This window comes from Capricornis sumatraensis, chromosome 22, assembly GCF_032405125.1.
Source record: "Capricornis sumatraensis isolate serow.1 chromosome 22, serow.2, whole genome shotgun sequence".
NCBI classification, from domain to species: domain Eukaryota; kingdom Metazoa; phylum Chordata; class Mammalia; order Artiodactyla; family Bovidae; genus Capricornis; species Capricornis sumatraensis.
Window position 1 is genome coordinate 8,148,032 of NC_091090.1, and position 14,943 is coordinate 8,162,974.

Consider the following 14,943-nt stretch of genomic DNA (forward strand, 5'->3'; position numbering starts at 1 on the left):
AATTCATTTCATTTCTCTCCCACTTTTTTTCTGAAATGAATATTTAAAAAATAAGTCCATAAAGACAGCAACAGAGGAGACTTTCTTTTGTCATCATCGTGTTGGGAATGTAGAATGACTACTTTATGCCAGGTAATCTGTTATGCATCTTACACACATAACTTCATTTGATCCATATAAACTAATGGTGTATTATCTGGTATCATCTCCATGAGCCATTTGAAAAACCTTTGTGAGAAATGAAATAGAGTAGTAACTGATTTCACAGGATAGAGGAAACAAACCAGCTTGCCCCAGAAAACCCAGGAGGGACTCAGAACTGACACCAGGTTGTAACAGATGATGGAGATAAGGTTCCATGTAACAAAGAGAGCTTGAAAGACTGCATAAAGGGGCCCTAAATCCCTTCTCCTACACGTCTCCACATCTCTATTCACAAGATATTCTCGGCAGTAAGTGAAAAGGAGACATCCAGGGCCCAGGACACCATGAGTAAGAGCTAAAGAGAATTCAATGAAAGTCTTGTTTGGGGAACACTGTCACTTCCAGCCCCTTTCCCCTGTCATGTGTGCAAAGTATTATCACTAGGAGAACCACAGGCTCCTCTGGAGAACAAATCAGTACCAATCAAAGGAGTCAGTCTCAGATTAAGGATAATCAGGATAATCCCCCCCAGAGATTGCTTTCTACCAAGGGACTCAACATTTAGATATGTAAAAACATCCAAGGATCAAATACTAAGACCCTTGAGAGGAAAGGTAAATCTAAGATAGCAAGAAAAAAAGAGAGGGGGAATCCTGGCTGAAAATGGGGCTTCCCTGGTAGCTCAGATGGTAAAGAATCTGCCTGCAATGCAGGAGACCCAGGTTTGATTCCTGGGTCAGGAAGATGCCCTGGAGAAGGGAATGGCTACCCACTCCAGTATTCTTGCCTGCAGAATTCCACAGACAGAGGAGCCTGGTGAGCTACAGCCCATGGGGTCTCAAAGAGTTGGACATGACTGAGTGACTAACACACTGACTGAAACAGATACTACCCAGAAAATAATATTAAAAAATTTTTTTTCTAGAGGGCATCCAGCAATAAACACTGTATTTTATTGGAAATGAAACAAGAGAACAAGAAACAGGTCTCCAAAATTAGAATTTTGACAGTTGAAATTAAATATTCAATAGATGTCTGGAAGTTATATAGCCAAGGAAATGTCCCAGAAATGGAAAAAAAAAAGAAGGTTGGGAGACACACACACAAAACTGCAGAGAGAGATAAAATGAAGGAAGGGTGGGAGAATATACATAGGATTTGTACAAAAAGTAATAAATTTTCCCAGAATTCAGGGATATAAGTATCCAGATTGAAGGGTCCATCATATACCCAGCACAATAAATTTAAAAAGATAAACAACAGGCACATTTCCATCCAATTCTAGACTATCAGAGACAAAGAAGATTACAAGAGCCCTAAGGAGTATGAGGAGATAGGCTGTAAGGAAAAGAAGGTGAACCGGAGTTGCACTACACATCTGAATAGCAATTGCTATTGATATCTTAACAATATTGAGTATTGCTATCCATGAACCTGGAATATCTCTCCATTTACTTAGATCTTGATTCCCTTCTTCAGAATTTTGTTTTCCTCATATAGACTTTACACATCTTTTGTTAGATTTATACCTAAATATTTCTGTAGACAACATATAGTTAGATCTTACTTTTTTAATCTACTCAATAATCTCTTTTAATTACCATATTTTGACCATTCACATTTAAAAAGTGACTACCGGGGCAATTCCCTGGACTTCCCTGGTGGCTCAGATGGTAAAGCGTCTGTCTACAACGCGGGAGACCTGGGTTCAACCCCTGGGTTGGGAAGATCCCCTGGAGAAGGAAATGGCAATCCACTCCAGTACTATTGCCTGGAAAATCCCATGGACAGAGGAGCCTGGTAGGCTACAGTACATGGGGTTGCAAAGAGTCGGACACGACGACTGAGCAACTTCACTTTCACTTTCACAGTGGTTAGGACTCTACACTTCCATAGCAGGGAACCAAGGATCGATCCCTAGTTGAAGAAGTAGGATCCCAAAAGCTACGTGGCATGGTCAAATAAAAACTTTAATAAATAAATAAAATGACTATTGGTCTAGACGGATTAACATATACTACATCTGTTACCTTGTTCTTTTTTCCTTCTTTTGTTTTTGTTTTCCACTCTTTACCTGCCTTTTCTGGTTTTACTTGAGCATTTTATATGATCCTATTTTCTCTTCTCTCTTAGCATATCAATTATATTTTTTAAAAACTTTCAGTGGTTTTTCCAGTGCTTGCAACATATATTCACAACAAATTTAAGTAACACAATATTGCTTTCTGCTTACTCTTATTTTTCACTTACTGTATTTTCTTTCAGATGTTCCAAGATTCTCCTTTAATGGTTTACAGAACTTCCTTTAAACATTCATTTTAGCATTGGTCTGTAGATGACAAATTTCCTTAGTTTTCCTTCATTTGAAAATGTTTTGGGTTCTCCTTCATTCCTGAAGGATATTTTCACCATATAGTCTATGTTGACAGTTCTTTCAGTATCTGAAAACTGTGCCACTTCCTTCTGGTCTCTTCTGTTATTCAAATTATCTTCCTCTATATGTAAGGTGCCTTTCCTCAAAGCTTTCCAGACTTATCTTTATTTTCCAAAGTCGGACTCTATACAGTTGGTATGGATCGCTTTGGATTTATCTTCTTTAAATTCACTTGGCTTCTTGAATTGAGGTTTGTCTTTGCTCAGAGGGGGAAGTTTTCAGAAAATGTATCTTCAAATACTTTTCTAGCCTTGCCCTCCTCCTTTCCTTCTGGTTCCCTGGTGACATGAACACCAAACTCTGTTACAGCCCCAGAGGTCCCTGTAGCTGGATCGTTTTTTTCCCAGGTCTGTTTCCTCTCTTTGTTCAGTTTGTGTAGCTTGTATTGTTTTACTTTTAGATTCACAGATTCCTTCCTCTGTTCCATCCATTCTTCTCCTGAATCAATTCAGGGTTTTTATTTTGGTTATTATACTTTCCATTATTGAAGTTTTCATTTGGATCTTCTTTCGGTTCAGTTCAGTCACTCAGTTGTGTCCAACTCTTTGCGACCCCATGAATCACAGCATGCCAGGCCTCCCTGTCCATCACCAACTTCTGGAGTTCATCCAGACTCATGTGCATCATGTTGGTGATGCCATCCAGCCATCTCATCCTCCGTCATCCCGTTCTCCTCCTGCCCCCAACCCCTCCCAGCATCAGGGTCTTTTCCAATGAGTTGACTCTTCACATGAGATAGGTTCTTTACATCTTCCATTTCTGAGACTTACTCTTTTTGTTATACATTCTATGTTTTTGTTCCAAATTCAAAAGCATGTTCTTAACTGCCCATTGAAGCATTTAATGACAACTGCTTTAAAATCTGTATAATTCTAGCATCTATGGCAACTCAGTTGGTATCTATTCTTTTTGCACTTGAGATAGTTTGGGTTCTAGGAATGACATGTGACTTTATTATTGAAACAGATACAACTGGTTATTATGTTATGAGACCTTAGATCTTAAACTTTCCACAGATACCAATTTAGGAGCAGGAAGGGGGATGTGGTTTGTTGCCTAGTTACTCCCAGGTAGTGAAGTAGTCCAGGCTTCCTAGTTATCTTCTGTTAATACCTGAAATTGAGGAAGAGGCTTAATGCTGAGCAAAGGTAAAAGTCATGACTCTCCATTAGGCCTCCTCTGATATCAATGCAGTGAGGTGGGATTCAGGTCAGTGGTACTTTCTTACAAACTGGCAGAGATGAAGTCTAGGCTCTCCATATGGCCTTTGGTGATTTGGATGAAGCTACCATGTTTTCTGTGGTAGTGGGCAGAAGCAGAGAGGTTACTGTATAAAGAAAAATAGTTTCTGTCTTACTAGCTTGCTCTTCCCTGATCCTTTGACTAGAGAGGGCAGGCTTTCTGCAGGGTTTTTCTGTCTGCAACCACTGGCATTTCCAGGTTACTGGCTTCTTCAGTTCCAAGCCTGGGATATATGAGGCAAAAACTCAGTGGTTCTAAGATGTTTTTGTTTGTTTTCCACATTATCAGTTGCTATTAAAAATGGTAAGTATAAAAATCTTGTTGAAAATTCTAAACCATGAACATCACTACAACATTAAACAAATAGGAAATATTTCCAACTAATTTTTAAGACTACCTCAATTTCTCTTCAAAGTAAACATGAAAGGTTAATTAAGGCATAAAAACTATATGTCTGAAATTTAAAACTGAAGAGTATCTTATTTCCCTTAAAAGTTCACTGGGAAATAGGAATATTTAGAGATGTAAACAACTCATAAAAATGAACTGACATATAGGAAACACCCAAAACTAAGCAAACATTTACTGAGATTCTATTATTATGTGATAGACATTGCTAATCACCAGTGCCCAACTCTTTCCCAGAAACTCACTACCTAGTTGGAGGAGGTAGTGCGGAGACAAAAAATTGAACTCTTATAAGGGAAGCAGAAAGATTGAAGACAGTAGGAAACTAGCAAAGAATTTTCAGCAGGGGAGAAAAATGGTAAATCACATTCCTCCCCCGCTTGCCTACCTTTATTACTGAAGCAGGAAATGTAAAAGCTCACATTCTAAGCCTCAACTGCAATGAAGGATGGCCACATTCATACACTTCTGGCCAGTGAAATGCAAACCCACTTGAAAAGGCTTCTGGCAAAGCTCTTAATTTTTTGATATCCAGGGTTTGTTCCAGCCTGGCCTTCTTGCCTTCAATCCAGCATGTACAAAACTGTGCCAGTCATCCTGTAACCCTAAAAGGCCAAAAGCATCCCAGATAACACAGTAATGACACTATCGAGCTACTCAACCAAAGCCTGCAGCCCTCTCCAGATTTGTTATTCAAAATAAGTCCATTCAAGTGATTTAAGTTAGGTTTTCCGTTATCTGAATATCTTCTTGACCAATAAAAGTTTTAAGAATAAATGTATATTTCAGAATGGCCATTCCTGAGTTATTATGGAGGATGGATTGGAAGGAGCAAGAATGACACAAGGAGACTTAAAGAAAATATTTTTATTTTTAAATCCACACAGAAAAATTTCTGTTCATCTTTTTTAAAAGAATTGATTTGCCTTCAGAGCAAAAGCACATCAGTTTACAAACTACATTTGTCCAAATTAAGTAAATTCAATAAATCTTATGTCAATTCAGTATTATTAATACTGAATTCAGTGTTAGTGGGTAAATTGAAAAGCAACTCTAAATTGATCAAAAATAACATTAAAGTTTTTTCTTGTAGTAGTTTTTATAGTAAATTTATATAACTGTCAAAGTTAAAATCTGACCCATACTGATTCCTATTAGAAATATGTGTGAAGTTACCTGATTTTTAAAGTTTCAATTTCAAAATAAATTCTAGTACTTGTCTAGGTAGCAGAAATGGGCTTTTCCCCATATTTGGAGTTTCAAATTTAGATCATTCATATGCTATGTAATACTGGGCGCAAAACTGCCATTTTCTCTAATTACTAATCAAGTATTTGTCTAGCATTTCTGTTGTTGCAGGAAAATCTTGAACTGGTGTTAATGGTATAGTAAGTTTCTTTCACAATTCAACCAACTGGCAGAGATCACTAAATTTACTGTATTTTAATTTGTTCAGCAATCCTCCTATAAGCTGACATTGATTCACAGCACTTAACACCTAACAACTGTACTCATGACATCTCTCAGAGAAACCATTTCAGAAAACTGAGCCCAAATACTTTCAAACTGTATCAAACAGTGGAACAAAGAAATAGGGAAACACTAGACTCATTTAAAAATCCCAGTGAAATCTGACATTGACCTAACCTAGCTGGAACACCAGTTATTGTGACAAAAAGTTTTTTTTTTTTTCTCATCTAGCTGAAATTCTTTTGATAATTAATTAAAATATAGCTATATACATTTGACTTCTCAGGCCATGAAGTGAAGTTATTTCATAAGCTTTTAAGCCTGATGAGACAAAAGGTACTCCAAGTGTTCATTGGACAGCAACTCTTCCGTTACGTAACTCATCTAAAGCTAAAGAAAAGTACTTGTAATTTTTCAAGTATTTCTGTATTCCACAAGCAACGTTTGGTGACAACTAAAGACTGTACTTTTTTTCAAGATATTTTCAGGCTTTAACTCATAAATTTCTAACAATTTCTATAACTGCAATAATTAATATTACTACCTATCTATGTAAAGCTAGTTCTTTTTCATGCAAGAATTCAAGCTGTTTCATATCTGGCCAAATTTAACATACTCAATCCTTTAAAAATTTTTTGTTAGAAATTTCACTGAGATTTCAGGTGCCTAAATTTCAATTCTTTTTTGACCTTTGAAAGGTAACTTCATTCATTCATTCATTCATTCATTCATTATGCATTTTCTGGAACTGTCTCAATATTGTCGACTTTACTGTCTTATTTTTTGTAAAATTATAGCTTGTTTTTCTCTGCTGTAACAAACTGCAATCATCATTCACTGTGATAGTGCCACAGACCTTCCTCCAGTCTTTCTGTTTACTGTCCTAGGTGCAGTACTAGCTTCTGCAGCTCTGCTTGTTCTTTTTCAGCATGCCTTCATTTTAAAATAAAAATTGTTCGTATTCATGTCTAAAATAGAAAAATAATCAAGCACCTTATTTTAATCACCAACTCTGATTTACAAAAGTAATCACTATAATTTCTTTTGTCAACCTAAAATATTCAGATAAACACACTATGTTACGTTGATTCAAAGGAAAAAATACACTGAATACATACACTGACACTAACTCAGTGATGTTTATATGTAATACCAGACTTAGCACACTCTAACAATCACCTTTTAAGCAAGATAACAAACTTAAAATGTATTTTTTAAAAAACAAGTGAGTTCAATAAAATATTTTACACTATTTTCCTTTTTATATTTAGTTAAAATTAAATATTTGCTTCCTTAGTCCTACTCATTTCGAATGTTAATAGGCATATGTTGCTAGTGGTTACCATATTTGATAACATAGATAGGGAAATAAGAAAGACAAAAGCCACATGGATTGTAGTTTTTATTCTATCTCTTTTATTTGCTATAACTTTCAGGGTTTAGAAGTAATCTGGGTTATATTACTCTATTATATCCTTACTAAATGTAAAACAAAGCAAAAGTGGAATCATTGGATGTTCTTATAGAGTCCATGAAATACATATTCAGCCTACTCTAGCAGACATGGGCCAACCTCTAAAAACCCACTGCTCCTAAAAACAATCACCGCTCCTAAAAACAATCTATTTGGAGAATGCCTTTAAACAGCAATATATGGATAAAAGTTTAACAACTGACTTTCAAAATAAAAATTTATGTATATATAGTGTGCAGAACACATAACTTACAAATAACAAATCATACACAATCCTATTTCTGGCGAGCTTGCAGGATCTTTGTTTCCCTACCAGGGACTGAACCAAGGCCACAGCAGTGAAAGCACCGAGTCCTAACTACTGGACCACAAGGGAATTCCAACACAGTACCCTTTATTGTAAGTTCCAGAGAGCCAGCGGATTCTCATAAGCTCTTGTTGACTTTTGCTGAACTCTCATATCTATAGCTAACCTGTGGTTGCAGTTTGACCAGGATTTTACAAAGGCAGTTGCATCCCAACCAGCTAATTCTTTTTCCAACAAATTTACTGTTATTAAATCGGATATATGACCTATAGTTAAACTGTTTCTCACCCTTGTACAAATTATGTTCATTAAATGGAAACCTCTTTCAGCTTCAGCACTACTTCAGCAGTACTGACTACAATGGTGCTATTAGCTTTAGGAACTGAAATATTATTTGACTTTATATTATTATTTACAAATTCCCCAAAATCATTCAAATCAACTTCAAATTTTAAAATTTCACACAAATAATTTTTTTTCACCAGTTATCCATGGTGAAGTTATATCTTTATAAGGCCATGTAGAAGGTTCTAGCAAATTAAAATAATTCAAAATACTTTCATCATGCTTCCTGTTCGATAAAAGACATAAGTTCATGTGTTGAATTATATTTTCTAGTAACATGTTCCTAGGAAGGGCATTAAATTTATTATTTCTACTAAATGGAATATCTTTAAATTTACCTGATTTAATCAAACTTTCGATTTGAGATTCATGCTTTCCAGTACCAATTTTTAAATTTTCCAAGGTTTTTATTGTGCATTCGATCAATTTTTGTGCTTTCTGAATGTTAGTTGAGCTTGACTGTAGTGCAGTTAAAAGTAGTCAAAATTCTTCAAGAATGTCAATCATTAAAGCAAGGTTTTACAAGAAATTGGAATGTTAGCTAACCTTTGCCAAACCAGAATGCAAATGAGAGAAATGCAAATATATACAGGATATGCATGCCACACAGCAGTAGCAGGTTGTAGACTACAAGCTGCCTACTTGGGTCCCTTTACCTGGCCAATTTTAAGAATTTCAACTTCAAGATCTTTAGGTACATTCCCTAAAAGCTTGTGTTGATTTTTATTCGGTGGATGATAATTGGAACAACTTTTATCAAGAAGTATTTTTAAATGATTCACTTGTTTTATTTCAGATATTGAATCATCAAGTGACAAATGCAACTGATGGTTTAAACAGTTCCAAATAATAATTTCAGGAAAATTTTCTAACAACTTTGTGGCTACTCCGGACTTTCTACCCAGCATTATATTAGCACCATCAGGACAAAATGCAATTAAATTTGCTTTCAAATATTCATTAGTGAAGCCACAATCATTTAAAGTGCTCAATAACGTATTGAAAATACATCCTGCTGTGGCTGACACCAGTTCCTTTAAAGTAACAAACAACATAACTGGTGCAGGAGCTGACTATACTGTGTACTGGACATAAATCACGAGGATCCTCTTCTTTGAAACCGCGGATGCCTCATCAACTATAACACAGATTTTGGCCTTCTCTTCTATAATATCCTTAAATATTGTCATCTTCATTTCTTTTGCGACACGCTCTGCTATTCTCACCCCATTTCTTCTTGTAATTCTACAGCCTCTGCAATATCAGACAAAGGTCTATTATATTTTACTAAACTATAAACCGTCTTGAAAACTTTTACAGTAGCATCAATATTTTTATTACATTATTTATGCACTAAATTAGAAACTGAGTCATTAATTGATTCCTTTAACAAATCCTGAATGTTACCATGGGCTTTAGAAACATCATGCTGCTTAATTTTTTTTCACAGAGAAGCCTATCTAGTAGTTGTATAACTGCCATTAGGGGTTACCAAATATGCAATCCACTCCTTGGACATGTGGACATGATCTTCTGCTTTTAATCCCAAATGCTGAACTGTTGAGTAATCCTTACATCCTAATTTACCTTCTTTTATTTCAAGCCATTTGTACTGTTCTGTAAACATAACCACTTGTTTTTCTTTCCAACAATCTGGAAGCACAAGATTATCCATTTTTTTCCTTTGATGAAGATGATGGCTTTTCTTCAATGATTGGTTGTTCAGCATATTTGAAATCCAATTCCTTTGACTTAGACAACCCACAACAGTTCTTATTACTATCGCTACTTTCTGTATCTGTTTTCACCTTCTTCGCATTTAAAAAATGCAAAAAATCACCCTGTCATTTTGTCATCTTAGGGAACAAAATCTGAAAAATAATTTTACAAATATAAGTAAAATTTATGATAACACTTTTAGGGTTAATGCAAAAAGTTCTGTTAATGATTTCTTAATTTTAGGAATAAAATTTAATCCGAATACTTACCTTGATTTTCAGTTTGTGCCTATAACTTCAATGACTTGCAATTTCTTGAAAAATCCACTATCAGTTTTTTAAATTATATTGCCAATAATAATGTCACAAAATCTGACTTAATTTTTGATTATCACCCAATTCAACATAAAAGTTGCTCATATATTATACAAGTAAAGACAGTTCTAGTGTGAAGAATGGTTGATATTTTCATGTACATGATTAAGAAGAAAGTTAAAAAATATACATATCAGAACTCCACTCATTCATCAATGATACATCAACATTTTTGTTGAATCAATGAAGAGTTTTCAAATACTGCAAGATTTCCTCAATTTTTCGTACAGAATAGCATCTAGTAGTTAGAGACATATCACATTTTTAAGCTTAATCCATATTAAGATTTTACCTATCACTTTCTTCAGTTTAGACAATCAGCAAATAATAAACCAACCCCTGCTGTGCAGTCTGTCAACTACCTCGCTGTAAATACTCCCATCATCCTTCAGGAGCACACCATTATACAGTGTTTCTACCACACAGTACAACAGACACAAATAACCTCAAGTGTGTAGACATTAGGATATAGAGAGGTTTGCATATCTATTACCTTAAATGTAATGATAACCTATTTTCTTTTAAATTTTTATACACTTGAACTTTTTAATTGAAGTACAGTTGATTTACAATGTTGTGTTAGCTTCTGGCTTACAGCAAATTGATTCAGTTATATATATTCTTTTCCATTATAGGTTATTACAATACACAATAGGACCTTGTTGTTTATCTTCTTTTTATATAGCAGTGAACTGTGGTGTTGGAGAAGACTCTTGAGAGTCCCTTGGACTGCAAGGAGATCCAACCAGTCCATTCTGAAGGAGATCAGCCTTGGGATTTCTTTGAAGGCACTGATGCTGAAGCTGAAACTCTAGTACTTTGGCCACCTCATGCAAAGAGTTGACTCATTGGAAAAGACTTTGATGCTGGGAGGGATTGGGGGCAGGAGGAGAAGGGGAAGACAGAGGATGAGATGGCTGGATGGCATCACTGACTCAATGGATGTGAGTCTGAGTGAGCTCTGGGAGTTGGTGATGGACACGGAGGCCTGACGTGCTGCGATTCATTGGGTCGCAAAGAGTCGGACACGACTGAGCAACTGAACTGAACTGAACTGAACTGAACTTGTATCTGCTAATTCCAAACTCCTAATTCATCCCTCTCTCCTCTCTCCCTTCCGTTAACTGTAAGCTTGTTTTCTATCTCTGTAAGTCTATTTCTGTCTTGTAAATAAGTTCATTTGTATCATATTTTAGATTCCATATGTAAGTAATATCATCCTTGTCTTGTGCTTGTCTTTCTGACTTATTTCACTTAGTATGATAATCTCTAGGTCTATCCATGTTGATGCAAATGGCATTACTTCATTCTTTTTTATGGCTGAGTTATACTTGAAGTTTTAATAATATCTATGTTTAACAATCGGCTCAAATTTAACAATCGATTCTTGCAAGCCAGTTCAAGCCATATCCAGAACATACTGCACTTAATGACAGAATTGAAGAAACATAAACATACTTACATCACTACCATAGGTTCTAGGCTCTTTATCATCACCACAGATCAGCTCAGTGTATTCAAGAACAGGTATTGATGGTCTCTCCTAAAAAGGAAGTCAGCAAACTTACAAGTCATGAACAATCATTGAAACCACATATACATTTACAATCACTGGGGTTTTTTGGTTGGAATTAACAAGAATTCCTATGAAGAAGAGGCCTCATAGGTGGCACAAAATAATCAGAAACAGAAGCAGCAGGGGTAAAGATTCAGAGAAGACCAATAACGCAAAATGATAAAACCCGAAAAGAGCCTAAATATACAGAGAGGGGAAAAAGCCATGTACTCCTTGGAAATAGGGAAATAGTCCAAGGATAATGTTAAAAATACAGATATCATGGTATAGTATTTTATAACTGGGATGGTTATCAATAATCTTTTAGATCTCTAAGCTCAAAATCATGGAGTTCTTTGATAGTTTGGCTTCATCCTCTTTATCCTTATGAAATCAAATATCAAATTTCCTCAATCCTTTCCTTACACACATACTACCTTCAATATCAATAAGGCCTTAAATACCCCAGTCAAAATCTAGATTTTATTCTACAGGCAAAGGAATCAAGTTAGTAGTGTTGAGATGGGAACCACATTAGAGGTGTGTTTCAGGAAGATTAGTAGAGTATGAAATGGGGGATGATTAGTTAAGATAACCAATCCAGACAGACAGTAATGTAGTACTAATGTAGAGTGAGGGCAAGGAGAACAGTGAGCCAGCTGGTGGCCTCTTCTGTAGTACACTGAACTTCAGAAAAATTACGCCAAAGATACCGGTGCTCTCTGTACTCCCCAATTTTCATCATTCCTTTCTTTCAGCATATCGTGTTTCAGTTCAGTTCAATCGCTCAGTTGTGTCCGACTCTTTGAGACACCATGGACGGCAGCACGCCAGGCTTCCCTGTCCATCACCAACTCCCAGAGCTTGGTCAAACTCATGTCCATCGAGTCAGTGATGCCATCCAACCATGTCATCCTCTGTTGTCCCCTTCTCCTCCTGCCTTCAATCTTTCCCAGCATCAGGATCTTTTCCAAGAAGTCAGATTTTTGCATCAGGTGGCCAAAGTATAGGAGTTGCAGCTTTAGCATCAATCCTTCCAATGAATATTCAGGACTGATTTCCTTTAGGATTGACTGGTTTGATCTCCTTGCAGTTCAAGGGGCTCTCAAGAGTTTTCTCCAGCACCACAGTTCAAAAGCATCAATAAACAATATTGTGTTTAGTTTGGTGTTTACATATACGGCAATATACAGAGAGGATGCTATGCCATAATGCAAACTGATGGCTGGAAAATTAGATTTATATGAAAAAACTAGGAAACCTAAACCAGAAAACATCAAGTAGTAACATTCTTCTTGATAAAAGATATAAAAAGAATGCAAAATTTTTTGTATCTGAGAACACTCAAGCAGAGAGTTGTACCCAGTAGCATTTCATCTTTGCTGGATGGTACTATAAAAAATATAGTAATAAACACATCCTAATGGAACCCAGCATAGGATGGGGTGAGAGGAAAGTAAATTATGATCTGAATGTAGCTTAAAATAGAATTGAATTATAATTTTTCTGTGGCACCATTTAAATGCAACAGGAATATTTTTACTAGATTCTTCTCATATTGCAATTCCACTCAGAGCATATAATTCACTTCTTATGGAGCTGTCAAATTTTAATCCTCTATTTGTAAACAAGGCTATTTCTATTTATAAGAGGTTCTATCAGGTTGGATATACACTCCTCTGGATGCAAAGATACAAAAAATTCTCTACATTTAAAATAAATTTAAATTGAGTTCTAAACCTCAGCTGAACACAAGTGGATATGTTAACTGTCAGAATTTGTAATATAATTATGCATTTAAACCTCAGAGTATGACACTAAAATTGTACCTATTTATTTTTCCAAATCAATTTTATAGAGTCTTACTGTATTTCTCAAAAGTAAAACACATAACATAAACACTTAAATTACACCTATCTAGAGGTGCACAAAATACCATGAACCTGCCCTGAGGGACTGTGATGTAACAGGGTGACCTCAGAGCTCAGTCAGGTCTTCAGGGCACTTGCCCCCACTCTACAGAGACACACAGGCTCTGATGCTGACCTCCTGCAGCCCGCCTCCTTCCCTATCACTAGCAGCCCCTTCTCCCTAACCTGGAGGCCATCTTTCAGAAGTTACTCTGGTCTCAATTCAAACACAGTCTTAGGAGACCAGAACCCTGTGCACACCAGCGGCTCCATGTGCAAAGGAGATGGGGAGGCGGGATCCAGGCTCCAACAGGCCCACAGACCACAGTCTCTGCGATGGCTAAGGAAGCGGCTGAGACCTCTCTCTGGGCAAACACTCTACTCCTGTGTCCTTCTCCACGGTGTCCACCCTGACATCCGCTCCTGCGCCCTGCTCCACGGTGTCCACCCTGATACCCGCTCCTGCGCCCTGCTCCACGGTGTCCACCCTGATACCCGCTCCTGCGCCCTGCTCCACGGTGTCCACCCTGATACCCGCTCCTGCGCCCTGCTCCACGGTGTCCAGTCGGGATGAGACGTCCACACGTTTGCTGAACGATGAGTGAACAGGCGAGGGAAATCACATCGCGGCTTGTCCCGCACAATCTCTTACTCGGAAAAACCCAAATACCGCTGCTACTTACACTCACAAACTGGATGTCATCTTCGTTTTCCTCCACGGTTGATTCGGACGCCTAAGGCCCAGCTGGAAGGGACACATTCTATTATCTATAAAGTAAGCCAAAACACGGTTATCCAGACAGCCACGGCTCGCAGGAGGCAATTTTTCCAAAGGGAATGAAAAGGCAGAGCTCTCGAGGAGACCGCCCAAGAGCCCCAGTCCCCGCGAAGGAAGCCTGCCCGCGGGGCCAACGGGCCTCGGAACCCGCGCCGCACCCCCGGCTCCGCAGTCCCCCGGAGCCCAGGATCCCCAGGACCATAGAGCCCCCAAGTCCCAGGTCCCGCCCAGCACCTGCCGGACTCTGCACAAGGCCGGGCCCAGCCCACCACGCATTTCCGACCCTGCGTCTCCCGTCTCCCGAATCGTCACTGCCACCACAGCAGAAAAGACCGCTAGCCGCGCCTGGCAGAGGCCGCCCGCTAGGGTAGCGGCGCCCAGCCTCCCTTACACAGCGCCCGCCTCCTCTCCCGCCTTCAGGGCCTCTGGGAACTGTAGTCCGCTCGGCCAGCCTCGCCGCAAAGGCTACTGGGAAATGTAGTTCCGATCGCGACACCGCTCCGCGTGCGGAGTGGCGCGAACAAGGAGCTACGAGGCTTGCCCTCCTCCTAAAGACTGTGCTATTCAAGTAAAATCATAAGAGATCTTTCTTTCCCAGCACCCCCTCTCTCTTTCTCTCTCTTTTTTAAACCAAAACTATCGTCTAGATACTTTCTAGTGAAATAGTGTCCAGGATTTTGTTTATAATTGGTTGTTAAGTCGCTCAATCCTGTCTGACTCTTTGCAGCCCCATGGACTGCGGCCTGCCAGGCTTCCCTGTCCTTCACCATCTCCCGGAATTTG

The 14,943-nt window shown here is 38.0% G+C and overlaps 1 protein-coding gene and 1 long non-coding RNA gene across 2 annotated transcripts; both read right to left on the reverse strand.

Moving 5' to 3' along the window:
• Positions 1-7,162: 7,162 nt before the first annotated feature.
• On the reverse strand, positions 7,163-9,680 carry KIAA1586 (KIAA1586 ortholog). The gene is given in 6 exon segments (XM_068960608.1): positions 7,163-7,823; positions 7,826-7,944; positions 7,946-8,411; positions 8,414-9,049; positions 9,052-9,505; positions 9,507-9,680. Coding segments are annotated over 6 exon segments (2,106 nt in total). The 3' UTR covers positions 7,163-7,566.
• A 1,710-nt stretch (positions 9,681-11,390) lies between these two features.
• Positions 11,391-14,505, reverse strand: LOC138069351 (uncharacterized). The gene is made up of 3 exons (XR_011144078.1): positions 14,395-14,505; positions 14,066-14,150; positions 11,391-11,460 (listed from the first exon to the last, which is right to left on the reverse strand). It is a non-coding gene; the product is annotated as an uncharacterized lncRNA (long non-coding RNA).
• Between the last annotated feature and the right edge of the window lie 438 nt (positions 14,506-14,943).